Below are 17,022 nucleotides of genomic sequence, written 5' to 3'. Positions count from 1 at the left end.
TGTATGATAAAAAGTGACAGATAGAAACAGATGACATTTAGCAATTTGACAAGCACAAATCGAGCAGAGGTCATACTTTCAAAAGCACATAAAGCTATTACAAAAATTTGATCAGGGCTTCGAAGTCTCTTTGGTATTTTATGAAATTTGATGTATTGCACACACATAAGCACAGCCAGCTGACCACACCCCCCCTTTACACTGTCTCCCCAGACCAGTTTAATATTCTGTAATCATCGCAAAATGAAGCTGTCTCCTCCCTTCCATTAGTAAAATGTGCTCCTTTTTCATCTAATTACAGCCATGGCTACAGAGTGACAGCATCCATCCATGCAGACTGCAGCTCCGTGCATCTCTGCTGTGTGCCATTTCCAAGGACATCTTGTTTGCCAACTTTCAACAAGAGCAGCCCATTCAAAGCCTCTGTCTCTTTTGAAAGCAAGCCTCGACTCTTCTGAAAATAGAAAAGCTTAAAGTTAGGTAACTTTGACATTCTTGGGAATTTTAAAATGGCCCCCTCAAGATTAGATTTGCAAAAACGAAAGGGGATACACAAAGGGTGGTATTCAGACTGCAGATAAAGACATGAAATCTCAGTGCTCACACCAGGTGAGCTCAGAGCAGCCATGTGTGCAGGTTCCCCGTATGGTGGCCGGGAGCTGTTGGCAGCAGACTCCAGAGTCAGGAACCATCCATGTGTCAGAGAATGAAAGAAGTCACTCTAGAGACACTCTTGATGCTGCTGCTTGTGCCTTCCTTCAGAGCTTGGATGCCCAGCCTTGACTGAGCTGCTCAAATACAAGCAGCTCTGGCCACCTGACACCCCCAGGTAATCCTGATGGACTTGCAGCTGCTGGGCAAGGACTCCCCAGGTCATGCTGAAGTCCCTGAGACTGTGACAGCCCAAATGACACAAGTCATCTGTGTTCAAGCATGTGAATCCAGCCCTGAGCTGGTATGTGAAGATCAGAAATGGCTCTTGGTCAGACTGAATCCCAAGCAAACTGTTCCTTTACAAAGATCACCATAAAAAATAAGGGAATACAGGGATGGATACACAGACATGTTTTCCCCCACAAACCCTGAAAGTATTGACCATAGATAGTGATTTGGGATACAACTGATTGACTGAATTACCTTCAACAGACAGAACCACCTACATTGATGGCTCAAAGACCCATTTACATGCCCCATGTTCAGTCACAGTGAAAAGAAAAAAAAATTTAAAAGTTCATTTTAAACAAACATAACTTTTTAATTTTGCAAATATTAAAATTATTTTATTGTTTGCTTTTTATTTTAATAGGGAAGAATGGAAGTGAAAACTACAACGCTAGTCAGCTGAGAGAATTTTCCTCTACAGTTTCAGCAACATCAGACTGGAATTGGTTTTTGTTTAATTCACAGTGGAGAGGGACTCAAATTTAAATGCAAAACTAATTTCAAATTTAAAGAGGGTTTCTGCAGGTCTATTTTAAAATAAAACCATATATTTTACCTTCTCCAATACCCCAAAACTGTTAATTCAGAAGTGTTACAGCCTTAATCACTTTGAAGGTATCTATGTAGGAGGAAAAGCAGGTCTGAAAACCACCTGTGCATGTTGATTCCTCTCACTGTAGTTTACCTCCCAATTTGTAGTCCAGTATTATTTACTCTGTGAAGAAATGTATTTATCTCCTTATATTTGTCCTCTGAATGAGAGAAGCAAAGGAAATCAGAAATTTCTTAGACATTGGTAGCTTTAATTTTCCTTTAAATGGATAATTTATCATCACAGATGGGAACACTGTCTGACACCAATTCGAAGGAAAAAATCCATGCATTTTAGATAACCAAAATTTCAGTGCATGAAACCAGACAGTGTGACAATAATGTGGCATAGAGTAATTCAATCAGAGGAAAACATTGTTACCTGAAGTGCTTATAATACAGAATTACCTGGTGGTTACAGGTGATATCTGCTTGTGTTACACAAACTGCTATGGGAGAGGGCAGTGACCTTCTGAGCTTTTTGACTGTGAAGATCACATCACTCCCCACAGGTGCAGACATGAGTTCCCTCATGAAAGGTTTTTATGTGAAAAACCTTTTCTCCTGCATCTGCTTATTGGCTCTTTAATAGTTTGGATGCTGAGCCATTTGCAGCCAGAGCATTCAGATTTTCCCATGCATGGCTCCATGAGGGATACTTATTCCCATTCAAGTGGGAAAGAACTGATTTCTGAAGTGTTATGGAATTAATTATGCCCATATCTACCAAAAAAATTTTTAGAGTATTTTCTACAATTGCTAATACAATGTATTAATACAAATAAATAGTATTAAAAATCAGAATCTAAACACATTAATCTTCCTGTTAATTATAAACAGAGTACCCAGTAACTGCAATAACATTTAACAAAAGATAACACTAAAATTAAAGGTATAAAGTGTCTGACTATACTGAAACCCAAAATGTTCCAATTTGTTTCTCTTAATTATTCTTTTGTGCTTTACATTTAAGCCAGTGTGAAAATGCTAGCACTTTCACATGACAAAAGTATAGGTATTTTAATTACTTAAGATATTTTTGAATATTGTTTCAAATATGGTTGGGTTTGCCTTTTCAAGGACATACCACATTTAAACATTATGTCTTTCAGCTTGAAGGAACCAAACAACTAGGGAAAAATATGTAGGCATACTCTTGAAAAGAATAAGAGCTCTCAGCTGAATACTGCACTATCCCTTCTGAATTATAATAGCTTTTAACTCTGAATATATTTTTATATAAGGACTTGAACTTAATGTGAAGCTGTATTTTATGCTGCCCCTCTGTGTGCTCATGTGTGTATATGCTTGATGCGCCCTAAATCATTTGTTAGCACATAGCACATCAAGTATGGATATGGGAAATGCCAGGGCAGACTGTTGAGGGGAAGATTAAAATGGTTATGTAAACACACTGTGCAGCACAGATGAGAACCAAAACTGGCTGTGTGCTTCAGCCCTAATCAGCAACACCCCCACTAATGAAATCCAGTATCTGGAGAAGTGTTTGACCACAGTGCTTTCGTTTCATAATGTGGATAAGTGTATTAAGCTGTCTTCACTGAATTGTATTCCTTCATGACATGGCACAATAAAAACGCCTATGTCTGAGATTTCAGATCAGCTAATTTTGAGGATTTATGGCCATCCTAAGGATTTTGTGTGGTTTGATAACAATAATAATAATAATGCTAATGCTTAACGTTCACATAACTCTTCATCATCAAAGAGTTTTTGCAGAAACTGCTAATCAGTTTTTCAGTATTTAAACTAAACTTTTAAAAATACAAAAGCTATCCCAAGAAGTTTCTAAGCCCTTCCTGCTGAAGTGTTAACACTGCAAATGTCAACAACACACTGTCATACTTTTGAGACTCAAATTATAATGTTCAGTATAAACTATCCTCATGCATTTGTGTGCCATTCAATTCAAAAGCTAATGATAACTGCCTCAAATGACAATATTGTTAGCTGCAGAACTTCCTATAATTGTTAGAAGAGCTTTTCATTGCAAGCTAATCCAGTAATGATAGACATACCCATTGTACACCAATTCCTATCTATGCACAGGAAATGGTGGTCGCAAAAAGAAGGCAAAAGCTTTTGCATGGCTGTCCCCAGGAAACAGCAGCTACCTTGTTCCCTTCTTATAAACTGCGAGTGGTATTCAGCTTTCAGATGAAGGCAACTACCATTTTAAACACCTAAATTTAGGTATCAAGGTAAGTTTTGAACTCCCAGGAGAGCTGGTCAAGATTCAGCCACAGCAGGCAGCTGCTGCATGGGCCAGCACACAGTTCAGCTGAACATCTGTAATATGGACATTTTGAGGTGAAGCCAAACCCTTCTCCAGGCTCTACCAACTGTGTTGAGTAGCCCTTCCTTGACCACAAAGGGCATTTAGCCATGTAACTCATATGTGGGTGCTAAGTAATCTTATTAATTTGGGATTCAATTCCACCCTGAACTAAATGTTTACTGCAGTTCTCTGAACTATACTTTAACTTTTTATACTTTAACAGAAAAAGCAAATCCATTGAGCTGGATGAGCTGTTGCTAGTAAAAGTGAATAAGCAAAGCTGTCAAAAGAAATCAGCCCTTATTTCATCTAAAGTTGGGAGTAGATTATAAGTATATCCCAAATCCCCCGGGACCTTCAGTCTCCTTTGTTTGGATTTTTCAATATTAGTGATTTAGGTCCTTACACAAAAATCACTAATTATCTTAATTGATAAGTAGTGGGAAGGATATTCATGGCTAGTACATTACATTTACCACTGCAATGGCACCAATGTCCTCCCCTAAGAGCAGAAAAAAAGTTGGCTGCTGTTTCTGGTGTGCAATTGCTTGGTCAATTCAATTAATCCTCCGGCTGCTGCCAGGATTCAGCTATTGCCCAAGTGATAATCCACACCCTCGTCTTTTCCACCGAGACTCACTCATTTACAAAATCAGTATTGAACGCTTGCAGTTCCACATATGTGAGATGGCTGACAATGTTTATTAAGGATGGAAACAGCATTGTGTAAGGACAGAAGCTTAATGACAAGCCATTCACGGCTGCCAGTTCTCAGTTCTTCTACCATCAGACTGGCATGCGCTGGGATGATGGATTGGAAACAGAGAAAAACAACAACACGTTTAGAAAGCCAGGCAGCTTGTTCAAGTTAGTCCAGCGGGATGAACACATTCAGCCCAATTTTTGCCAGATATCGTTTCTAATAAAGAGGTCAGAAAGTGCATTGGCCAGCAGCCAGATCTTGTCAAATCTGTCCCCTCCTTCTCTGCTAGTGAAAAATACCTTGCAGGCACAGCACACCAGGTCTCACTGCTCCTCCCCCAACCTTCTCTACTGCCTTCGGGGCTTTAATGGCCCTTTTTCTAATTTTTGGCAATCAAGTCAATATGGGAGTTTGTCCTCTCCTCTATTTTTCTTTGACCTTTGTCTGGAGCCAAGCAGAATTTTTCTGACAACTAGCCTTCTAATGAGGGTACCTTGATTATAGGCATTACTGTGATTTCACTCTGAACCGGCATATGACACTTAGCTTTTCTTGCCATGATTAGAGCTACTCAGTTATCACAGTTATAACCACCCTCAGCAGAGCCATCTGCTTCCCTGGGAAAATCATTCTGAAGGATCACTGTGCACAATGGATAATCCTGGCCACCAACAGCCACAGCTTGTAAATAAGAAAGTCACCTCCTCTTCCTGATTTCCCCCCATTTAATTCAAAACTTTTTTTAAAAAGTCAGAAAATACTGCTATGTAAATATAATTTTTCAATTGAAAGGCTAGAGACCCAACTTTCTCAAGTCATTAAAAAAAAATTAAGAGTTCTGCCTTATCTGCTATAGATATACATGTGTGACCAGTTGACTGAAATATGACCATCCTCTGACCTCAGACACATGAGGAAACACATGCAAAATGTAATCAGTTTGCACAGGCATACAGGGACAAAATCAGAAAGGCCAAAGCATAATGTGAAATAAAAGTAGCAGGGAGCTTCAAAGATGACAATAAATCATTGAGTAATTGCATTAGCAGTAAAAGGAAGAGCAAAGAAAAGGTTGCTCCCCTGCGTGGCAGTGAGGGAAGGATATTGACAGATGATGCTGAGGAGACCTGAGGCTTAATGGTTTTTCCCTTTGCATCTGTCTTCACTGAAATGGTTGACTGCAAGCAGATGACCAGCATAATTGACTACCACCAATAACAAAAATATCTTCAATATACCAGCAAAAAAAGCAGCTAGAAACTGGTTAAGGTAGTTGAAGTTCATCTGACACACACAACTGTCTGAGGCAGCCTCAGACTTTTTCAGCAACTAGGAGAACTTGTTGAGGATAGCTAAAACACTAAAAAACTAGGAAAAGTCAAACATACCTCAGAGAAGGAGCAGAATTAAAGACTCATGACTTTAACTTCAATCCCTCCTTAAGTAAACTACTGGTAAGCACAGAGGAGATAATGGGACAAGCAGTAGCCACCAAAAAGTTATGAAGAACAGATGTGGTTTAGGTCAGTCAGATTTCCCTTCTAAAACATGGGAAATGGCCTTGTGAACAGAGCAGAAACAGTCCCAGGCTAAGAAAAACAGCTAGGGGATGGATGCAATAGGTTGAACAAGGCTGCTCCTACGTAGTATCTAGAGAATAGATTCACAGTCACCAGAATGGACAGATTGAGATATTTTCTATGAAGATCACCTTGAATTTACTCAGAATTTTTCATTATTAATTAGGACACTACTGAATCTGCAGAAAACCCAAATGAAGGAACTTTGGAGGAAAGGATTAAGATTTCAAATGTTCTTGAAATACAGAGTAGGCTATAAAAATAGAATTAAATAACAGCAACTAGAAGGTAATTTACATAGTTCAAATAAATAAACAATTAATTAAACGTAGAGAAAAAAATCTGTGAGTTGCTTTTTCAAGAATGGATCTGGAAGTTCTATTGGGTAACATATATGAGTCAACAACATCAAGCTGTTTGGGGAAGAAAAACAGAGTGGGGACATAACAGCCATCTGCAAACACCAGAGGAAGAGAATAATGTGTTAGGTATTTAACTGAAGGAAGAATAACTAGGATACTGTGAGCAGGGCAACTTCCTAAACAAAAGGCAGTGGAAAAGACTGCCATAGGAAGCTGTAGAGTTTATTATAAACCAAGAAAATGAAAAAAAAAAAATAAAACCAAAAAAAAACCCCACCAGGATGAAACAAGCATCTTGCAGGAATAGCATATCATGCAGATACTACCTTTAAAAAGTGATATAGTCTCTCTTAAAGATCTATAATTCTGCACCTCCATAGAAATTTTACATACATATATTTCCTACATATTGGTTTTACAACAGCTGAGAAATGTAACAAGGACTACATTTTTTTCATTTAAAAGGCTGCCCATCATCTCCAAATTAAAGAAATGTATCTACATAATCAGACAGTCTTAATTTTCTTTCTCCTTCAACAATCACAGCCTATCTGCCAATTAGAATATGTGATAGTACTTACTGTCTCTCTGAAGATCCCCCCTCCTCAAATCAGAAGAGATGCATGAGAATTTCAAAAACGTTTAATGAGCTACAACCCAGGAGGGCTGCAGTTAAAAAAGAAAAAAAGGTGAAGGATAAAGGTGATAAGGTGATTACTTTAAGTGCCCTAATATATTAGGGAGAGAACATTATGCTCATTTTTATAAGGAGCTATATTAAAGAAGGCTATTAAAGAAGGCAGCAAAATACAAATGAAGACGTAAAGAAATGAAAAAATGCAGGAGAGAAAGTAAATATTATGCATATGAGCAGGTGAAGTGCAAACACCAATTTGAAATCAAGTGACATTGATGAAACTAAAGGAGACATTAAAATTATTTCCTCTAACCTTGTGGAATCTCATATATTTCACCCCCATCCTTCCTTATCACCTGACCTTCTTGATTCACCCTTTGTCTTTACAAAGTGACGACACGTCCATGTCAGCAGGTTTGCCAGTATCTCAAACCTGCTTTCTTGGATGTTGCAGTAAACAAGTGAAAATCCTTGCTTACTTTGGGTTAAAAAATCTGCAAATTATCTTGCCTACACTTCAATGGAGCTTTCAGCCTACTTTACAGTTAACAGTCTGCCACATTGTAGGGTGGAGGGTTTGCCTGCTGTGCTTTTTTTAAAGAATACATATGTTTCAACCAAAGGAGAATGTTGCAGGTACATAGGCAGCATAGGTTCTCCATCTCCAGAACAAACACTACTTTGACTGAAATTTTCTGTCCTATTTTCATGTCTGATCCAAGGATCAGTGACCTCAGAAGTGGAGGATCACACAAATGAGCAAATGAGACTGTTACCCTGCTGGGAAACATGTTGCATCAAAGAACATTATTGCTGTCTGAAAGTAAAATGGAAATTAGTTTTTCTTTTACATAACAAAACTGGCCAGAAAGGCTGATATTCACACCTATGACAACAGGTTCTTCATCATTAGATTATCTTAGCTCTAATCTCCTATTTAGCTCTTCTGCTGGACTGAAGTAGATAGGAAGAGATCATGATATTCAACTATTGCTGAAACACAAGTTCCTGCTCTCATCCCTCCTCACTTTAAAGGCTCTGCTTTCCTCTTCATGCAGACTTGCTTGGACCATTTCTTCCAGTACATTTTTTTTTCCCCAACTGGAGAATAATTCCAGAGAGCAGCATTGGTGGGTAACATCTGAATTCTGCAGCTAGATGTGTAAGGAGCAGCTGTTCCCATGTGTGCAAGAAGCAAATGACATAGGCAAACCACATTTCAAATGGCACCATACATCATACCATGATTCAAATCAGTCATTCCCAGTTACTGGAGGCAGAAACTTGAGGTTGTGCTACTCTTATCAGTTGGTTGAACTGAGCCTATCCACCAGTCATGCTCCTCTAGCTGAAGTCCAGTAACACAAGTGGGCACAAAATTCTGCTGCTAGCTCTATTTCAGGTAGATTGTTCTGTGTTTCTAGAGTACTATGTATAAAATAGCCTAATCTGGAACATGGAAAATGAAACAGTATGAAGGGACAAAAAAAACAATGAAAAACCTCACAACAAAGCAAGGATTATGTGAATCTCATACACTGAAGATGAAAGAAAAGGAAAAGAGAAAAAAACCCCCAAACCAATAAAGAATATAGCTTATAAGTCAATATCTCAGCTCAGGACCCTCAAATTCACACCTACAGCACCTCTGAGGATTCACTTCTAAAACCTCACTGGGTCACAGTAAGGACAGCACAAATCTCCAGCGTGGCCAGAAACAGAGCCAGATGTCTCATAACTCCTAAAGGGTTTCTTCTAGTAACTGGTTACAAAATAAAGTTTGCAGCTGTGCTGTGGAGGGAGGATGGATCTGCCTGTTACAGATGCACCATTAGGTGTCTTTCTGGCTAGTCAAATACTTGCTGCTGCATTTAAGAACTATAAAAAGGAGTAGGATTAGTGCCTTGTTTTACTGTCAGAGTCCTCTGGTGCAGTGTGGAAAACCTGACAGGTTTTGAGTTCTGTTCAATTCAGCAAGAATAAGTTCAGTGAGTTAGTAACTGTGATACAGCTATTTTAATTCTCAAATAAGTCTCTGCCACTAAAGGAGAATTCTTATGACATCAGAGGACATGCCGCTGCCTTAGCCTGAAGTTCCTGACATTCTAAAGTGAAACATTTTAGTGCTCTTACTTTGAACTAATATGTCTAAGAGAGTACTGAATTTATGTGATCTACAAGACACCTTAAACTAATTTATAACACAGAATATTATAAAGACTACCTAAATTATGTTTTTTTCAATATATTGCAAGGGACTTGGCTGGGACTTGGCTAGACCTTGCCCAGTGCAATGTATTGAATCACTACAGAAAAATAATAAAGAAAATATGCTTTTAGCATGATGTCTTAAAACCTCTCTAATTACAATATGTAGTTAGAGAATATGTGGTGTTTTGTTTGAAAAACTACTCCACTAACTATTATTCTATAAAGGCTTCAATTTACATAGCTCCCAAAGTCAGTATTTTTATGAAGTGGAACTGGTCTGAAATGTTTTTCCAAAGCTCAATATTCACATGCTTCACTTCTGTGTTCTCTTCCAAAAATTATTGCCATTGATTTTCTTTTTTCATATCCTGCACCCTTATCCATTATGTAAAAAACCACTGCCAAAAACAATGCTACAAATCTCCATGAAACTGAGACAAGCAGACCCCATCACAAAATAAGTGAGAATGAGAAACATATTGCTCTGATTTTCTGATCACTGAGGAATTTTTCCTCTCCTCTGTTACAGGCTGGGAAGAAGGTGAAAGTTTTAATGGAAAACTTCACTAATTACTTATATTCTGAATGTTTGCAGTAATGGTTTTAGAGGTAACAGGTTTTCTGAAAGCTGTTAAGTGGCATCAAAATAGGGCAGCAGCAAAAGTAAAGCTGAAACTTTGGGTTATTGCAAAAACACAGATAACTCTTAGACATTGTAAGAAACAAAAATCCTTTCCTTATCACAGTATGTTGTCTTTTTTCCTTAAAGTAAGATGAAACTGCTCAATGAAAATATTTTGCTTAAGGGGGAAAAAAGTTGGGGTTTTCCAATAAAAATATTATGGTCTCTCTGGGAAATCTGGAAAGACACCAAGAGTCCTGCTGTTCAGCCCCCTACTCCATCTGATACTTTAACAATTCCAGATGGCCTTTACTACAGGATGACCTTCCCTCTATTCTTTTATTATGACCTTTGGGTCACAAATTATCTATAGGATGCTGCTGTCATTCTGTAAGACACTGCTGTACTCTTTCATCTAAAGAATAAAGATGCTTAACATTAAAACTCATCTTTGTTAGGCTGACCTTCCAATGATGATCAAACCAGACAGTTATTCCAATCAACGTCATTGCTGCAGAAAATATGTTTCATTTTTTGAAACACTGACATTAAGAAACTAATGCATGGTTTTAAATCAAATCACTTTTGCAATTCTACTTGGCTGGAGAGCATAGCCTGTTATACTCATCTAAAATATCAAAAACATTGCAGCAACAGTTTTGATGAGTTACATTGATTAGAAGGATGTGGTGGGTTTGTTTTTTGTAAATTATTGATGTGGTTTTCATCCCAATGTCATTGATAGGAGGTAATAAAACTCAATGTAGGTTTTATTAATTATTTGTCTTTATCTATCATCACTAACAGAACACATTGAACTTATACAGGAAAGAATAATAAATAGTCCCAATGTACTAAATAAAGTAATAAGGTTAATTTCTTTCCTGCTGTCAGTAAATTCATGTTAGCAGTCTCTCGTCAGCTTGACATCAATTAATGATTTTAATTCCAGACTCTTGTCACAGTACTCACCACCCTTTCGTCTAATTAAAATGGATGATGCATGATGAAGGGAAAACACAAGACTTCTGTTCTTGTTGTAACATTTCTATTCATTAGTATACTTTTACAACAAAGGCCTTGTGGCTTTAATGGTACTAGAGAAGGATGAAGAGAAGTTTATCACATGTTAGAGATAAAGACCCATATACCCTTAGGAAAATATAATACAGGAAGCATTTTATGGAATAACCAAATCCTTCAGGGGAAAAATATTTTAACTATTAATGAACAGGCAGAATGTTTCCCTCTAAATTTAAGGCAAACAACGCGTGATCGACACCCACTCTACTCGCAGCCTTGTTTACATCCGCACAAAAAAGCGCTGTCAGCCTATTGACAGAGCTCCAAAAGTAACAGCAAATCTGCCAGCGCAGGGCAGACGCCTGACCCTCCTCCCCGGGCAGCGCCCCCGCGGCTCCGCGCTGCTCCCTCCCCGCCGTGAGAGCCAGCAGCGCCTCCTGCGCGGCCGCCCTGAGCATCCCCGGCCCCCAGAGCATCCCTGACCGCCCTGAGCCATCCCTGGCTGTCCAAAGCCATCCCTAGCTGTCTAGAGCATCTCCGGCCGTCCAAACCCATCCCTGGCCAGCCCAGAGCATCCCTGGCTGTCCAAAGCCATCCTGGCCGCCTAGAGCATCCCTGACCACCCAGAGCATCCCCCACCGTCCAGGACTATCCTCAGCCATACAGAGCATCCCTGGCCACCCAGAGCATCCCTGGCTGTTCAAAGCCATCCCCGGCCGTCCAGAGCATCCTCGGCCTCCCAGGGCTATCTCCAGCCATCCAGAGCCATCCCTGGCCACCTAGAGCATCCCATGCCACCCAAAACCATCCCCAGCTGTCCAGAGCACCCCTGGCCACCCAGAGCATCTCCAGCCACCCAGAGCCATCCCCGGCCGTCCACAGCATCCCTGACTATCCAGAGCCATTCCCGGCCATCCAGAGCATCCCCAGCTGCCCAGAACCAGCCTTGGCAGCCCAGAGAATCCCCAGCCACCCAAAGCCATTCCTGACTGCCCAGAGCATTCCCTGCTACCCAGAGCATCCCCAGCCGTCCAAAGCCATCTCCAGGTGTCCAGAGCATCCTCGGCCTCCCAGAGCATCCCCAATCGCCCAGGGCTATCTCCAGCCATCCAGAGCCATCCCCGGCTGCTCAGAGCATCCATGGCCACCCAGAGCCATCCTCGGCCGCCCAGACCATCCTCAGCCATCCAAGGCCATCCCCGGCCGCCCAGAGCCATCCCCAGCTGTCCAGAGCATCCCTGGCTGCCCAAAGCATCCCCGGCCGTCCAGCGCCATCCCCAGCCATCCAGAGCATCTCCAGAGCCATCCCCGCGGCTCAACACGGCTGTCCCCAGCTGACACCGGCGCCGGGCGCGGCCGCAGGAGCGATCCCGGCGGGGCCGAGCCCGCAGCTCCCCCTCCCGGCCCCGCCGCTCCCCAGGCACCGCCGGCCGGGAACGGGCGGCGCTCGGGGCACAGCGACGGCAGAATCTGTAAATGTAGCTGCCTCTGTAAGGCAGAGGAACAAAAGGTCATGTTTCCGGATCAGAAAGGGGGAAACCAGCACAGCGGGATGTTTCTGGTGCAGACAGAGCTATTCCCATGCACGCACCCAGCGCGGCACCGCTCTGCCGCGTTAGCTGCGCTCCAGCACAGCACAGCACAGGCTGCACAGCACAGCACAGGCTGCACAGCACAGCATAGGCTGCGACTGCACAGCACAGCACAGCTCAGGCTGCACAGCATAGCACAGGCTGCACAGCACAGGCTGTCACTGCACAGCACAGCACTGCACAGCTCTGGCTGCACAGCACAGCACAGGCTGCGACTGCACAGCACAGCTCAGGCTGCACAGCACAGCACAGCATAGCACAGGCTGCACAGCACAGGCTGTGACTGCACAGCACAGGCTGCACTGCACAGCACTGCACAGCACAGGCTGCACAGCACAGGCTGTCACTGCACAGCACAGCACAGCTCTGGCTGCACAGCACAGGCTGCGACTGCACAGCACAGCACAGGCTGCACAGCACTGCACAGCACAGCTGCTGCGGCAGAGCAGACGAACACTGGCCACACAGGCCCCCGTCTGACCGCTCTATCGCCCTGCCAGCATCTCCGGAGCCTCTGCCACAGCACTTCCACCAGCACAACACTTTAATCCTCTCCCAAAAGGCTTCTCCTTTATCTCCTCAAGACTGATCCTCCCAACAGGCGTTTAAGCGCTTGATTTTGCATCCGTTCCAATGGAAGTTGAGGAAGAATACAATACTAAGATTAAAACACTTTTATGGTAACACAGAGATTTACAGAACATTAGTAAAGCTCTTAAATCAGTGTATTAACCAAACAGAGAAAATATCCTCTAGACTTAGCTTCCAAGAGGAGAAGTGCCTCTAGAGGCGGATTACAGCATAAGCACTGTTTGCCCATAGATGGATCACGAACTCTGAATCATGAGATTACATGAGAATTGCAACTTTCATCTTTTAAGCATTATCCAGCAGTGAAGCATGCTGGATTCAGATGAATTTCTTAAAAACTTCACAAAGAGGTGCACTTAGTTCATTCCTCAGTTATCTGCTACTCAGGTACAAAGAGTAAAGTTGTTCAGGTCAGGGAGAAGTTTCTTTGCTAAAGGAACTCAGCCCAAGGCTGAAGATCACTGGCACATACGGCCTTGCCATGTGTGCCAAGTACTGCACATGCCTCTGCTAAAGAAGGGAAGACCACAGGCAAAGGTTTTGGATTTGCCGACAATATATATTTTCTAATGAGCACAAAGGTGAAATGGAAAGAAAAAGAATTTTAAAAAAAGCTCAAAACATCAAAAAAAAAAAAAATTGAAATAAAAATGCAAGGGTATGGAAGAGGGAGAAGCAAAGATATCAGAACCTGCTGTTTGGAAGGATGTCTCTCTCCAACAAAGACTACCAATAACAACTAGAAGACAAAAGCAGTAGGTTTTCTGAGCAATTCTGTCTTTTTATCTCCTAAGAAAGAGACTACACTAAAGGGCCTTGAAGAATTCAGAAAACATATCAGGGCAATCAGGTTGCAGGGCATCAATGTACACACTGGCTAAATATTGAGCAAACCTACTCTGGGAGGCCCCCAAAGACCAGATGTAGAGGTTTCTGGATTGGAAAGGTCTGTGGGCTTCCAGAGGTTTAGATGCAGCAGCACAAGGTGACCACCCATATTAACTGATTCCTCTTGGTCACTGACAAAAGTTTCAAAATCTCCTTTTGTCTATCCAACATTGCAATGCCTGTGTAAAACTATAAGCATTTGGAAGCTTCTCTAAAAGCTCAAGACATTCCACACATCTCCAGTCTGCAAAATCCAAGAGATCTTAGCAAGATGTGCAAACCATAGGTACATAGGAGACTCTGGAGTTGATAAAAGCCCTTCTGTAACAAAGCCACAAAGACCCAGGGCAGCTTTCTCAGCCCATCCACATGAATGTAGCATCTCAGTGGTGATTAGTCTGAGCAGTCCAGTGACAGAAAGATGACCACACAGTAAAGAGGGACTCCAAATTAGCATATATGTAAAACAGCTGTGATCTGGCACAGGACCAGAGCTAACTGAACTTGGTTCTTATTCAACTTCCTCAAGACTGCAGTATAAACTCTTTCTTAGGAGACTCAAGGCCACAGTCAGAAATCCTATTGCCCAGTCTTGCCTCAAGTTTTTGACTGGTGCCACTGCTGGGGAGAACCCTTTCTAACAGCACAGCAGAGCCCAGCCAGATTTTAAGATCAGTGCTTGGCAGATACTCAAGGATCATGCAAGCAGACTTGTTTTTGTGCAATAAACCAGAGTTAAACATAGTGACATGGGGCAATGTTCTATGGCCTTGGATGAACTGCTGTTCCAACATTTGGAGGATTTACAAATAGCAAGTATTTTACAGAATTTTTGGTAAGACTAGTGGGTGGTCTTATCAAGTACACCCCTGATTGTTCCAGTATTCCTTGTCATTGAAAGCTGGCTGTATTTTCAACTAGACAACTTCTTTTTTCATTCAAAATTACTTAAAGATTGTCAGTAAACACGCACCATATACATATACCATATATATCCAACACATATAGGATGTAGCTTAAGAGATCCACAGCTTAAGTGATACACTCCTTAATCAAAGAATCACAGAATCAATAAATTATTAATAATAATAAATTTAACAAAAGCCATTTTATTAATTTACTCATGGTAAACTGAAGAGTATTCTTCTTATTTGTCTCATAATCCATATGAATGATAGGTTTTAAAGAAAATACTGCTGTAAGCACAATACTATTAAAATTAATAATTCCATAAAATTGTGGGCATGATTGATTTTTTAATGGACTGTTCAGTTGTTCTCTGACCCCCCTAAGGATTTTTGCTCCTAGCTTCTCATACATAGTAAATTCATTAAATCCAACCTATTTCCCCAAAGCATTGCATCATTTTAGAGGTACACAGTATCAAATATCAAGTAAAATAGAACAAGTGAATTGCACTGCAAAAAATTGAGAAGACAAAAACTCACAGAAAGCAAAGTTAAAATAGCAGCCATTATGAGCCAACACTGACAGTAATATTTTACTCTGTCTCCTAGTAAACATTTTGAGGGATTGTTCAGTTAATTTGCAAGAGTACTCTTCATTAACAGCATGTATCTAACATCATTATTTTACAGGATCAAAAGGAAACTCTGCAATCTAACTGCAAAAACATTTAGTCTCTATGGACCAAATCAACATCTGAATTTTTTAGAAACATAAGGAAGCACCTCACACATTGGATTGCTATTTTATTATCTTTTATTAGTTGTACATGCGACTACCCCAAAGAAGTTGCATTCTCTTGTAGACATAACACAAAGGAAAGCAAATACACAGGGAAAGAGAATAATGGGAAGATAAGGACCCATGTTACTATAACATCAAGCTGTTATGAAGTTCTGGCACATGCATTTTCTGCAGTTTCAGTGAACATATAAAATTGTTTTTATGACACATGAGGAGTGAGATTCCAGGAAAGATTCAAATTGGTTAGCATAACTTGATGGACAGGGATTAGGATTTGCTCCATGCATTGAGGGCTATACAAATAATTTCATAATTCTACCTTGGTACCCAGCGTGACTATTGCAACCTCTCTTACACCATCACATGGACAGTCTACACTCTGACCATTCTTACTGAGAGAGACAGAGAGACACAGAGAGACAGAGAGAGAGAATGAAGAGAGAGAAACGTTACTAACCCAGGCGTCAAGTCTTTTTTCTTTTCATAAATGTACACGGCTGATTTTCTGGGGACCTCATGTTCCTAAGAAACCCTGAGGGCCAGCTGGGGCTCAGCAGTGTGTGAAGCCAGGGCACAGAGTGGTGCTTGTCTGGCCAACCATCCCCTGCCCTGAGCTGGGCAGAGCGGGCAAGGCAGCCTTCCTTGGCTCTGCTCCCCTGGCATGAGCTCTGAGGCTGCTCCATCCATGGGAAGGGAAGCTGGCTGCACAAACACCCTCATCACTTATTTCCTTCAATTCCAGTCTTCCTCTTTACCATTTAATCTGCAAGCACTTTACTTTTAAAAACAGTAACAAATTTAATGACTGCCTCACTTTTGTTAAAAAAGAAAAAATAAAAACCAATCAGACTAGAAAAAAAACCATCCAGGCACTGTAATCCAGCCACCTTCTACAATCAGAATGGACGGACAAAGACAAGAATAAATTTTTACATCAATTTATCATAGTATATCTGCTAAAGAGTAAAAAAATTCCCATGATATAATCTAAACAGATGGTCATAAATGATAAAGTTTCTGGAGTTTACCAAGTTAAACCAATAAACACACACTCCCATCTTGTCTTTACTGTAAATCACTCAACCCTAAAAGAACTGAAAGCAAACCATTTTAGGTTTAACTAAGGAGTCTACACAAGAGTTACAGTGGCTCTCTATTATACGGTGGCTCTAATATTCTCTATTAAGCTGTTAATGATGAAGCCACCATTCATGAACTTCTGTTCTTATTTGCAGAAGACCAAGGTGCATAGAGATGGTAATTAAAGAGAT

General features: G+C 41.0%; 1 protein-coding gene across 10 annotated transcripts in view; it reads right to left on the bottom strand.

Annotated features, from left to right (window-relative positions):
• PARD3 (par-3 family cell polarity regulator) overlaps positions 1-17,022 on the bottom strand; it is a 444,439-nt gene that overhangs the window by 98,861 nt on the left and 328,556 nt on the right. The window contains exon 22 of one of the 10 annotated variants that reach the window (XR_009275724.1): positions 16,071-16,143. The exons of 8 other annotated variants lie outside the window; for them this stretch is intronic. Coding sequence is in view for 1 of the 2 variants with exons in the window: in XM_058820479.1 (XP_058676462.1) it covers positions 16,059-16,143 (85 nt within the window). In the remaining variant the exon portion in view is untranslated. Of the gene's footprint in view, positions 1-15,791; positions 16,144-17,022 lie in introns of those variants that run through there. One more of the 10 variants, XM_058820479.1, reaches the window with a different exon arrangement.

This window comes from Ammospiza caudacuta, chromosome 1, assembly GCF_027887145.1.
Source record: "Ammospiza caudacuta isolate bAmmCau1 chromosome 1, bAmmCau1.pri, whole genome shotgun sequence".
NCBI lineage: Eukaryota > Metazoa > Chordata > Aves > Passeriformes > Passerellidae > Ammospiza > Ammospiza caudacuta.
The sequence above is the reverse complement of the archived record's forward strand: the minus strand, read 5'-3'. Positions and strand labels throughout refer to the sequence as shown.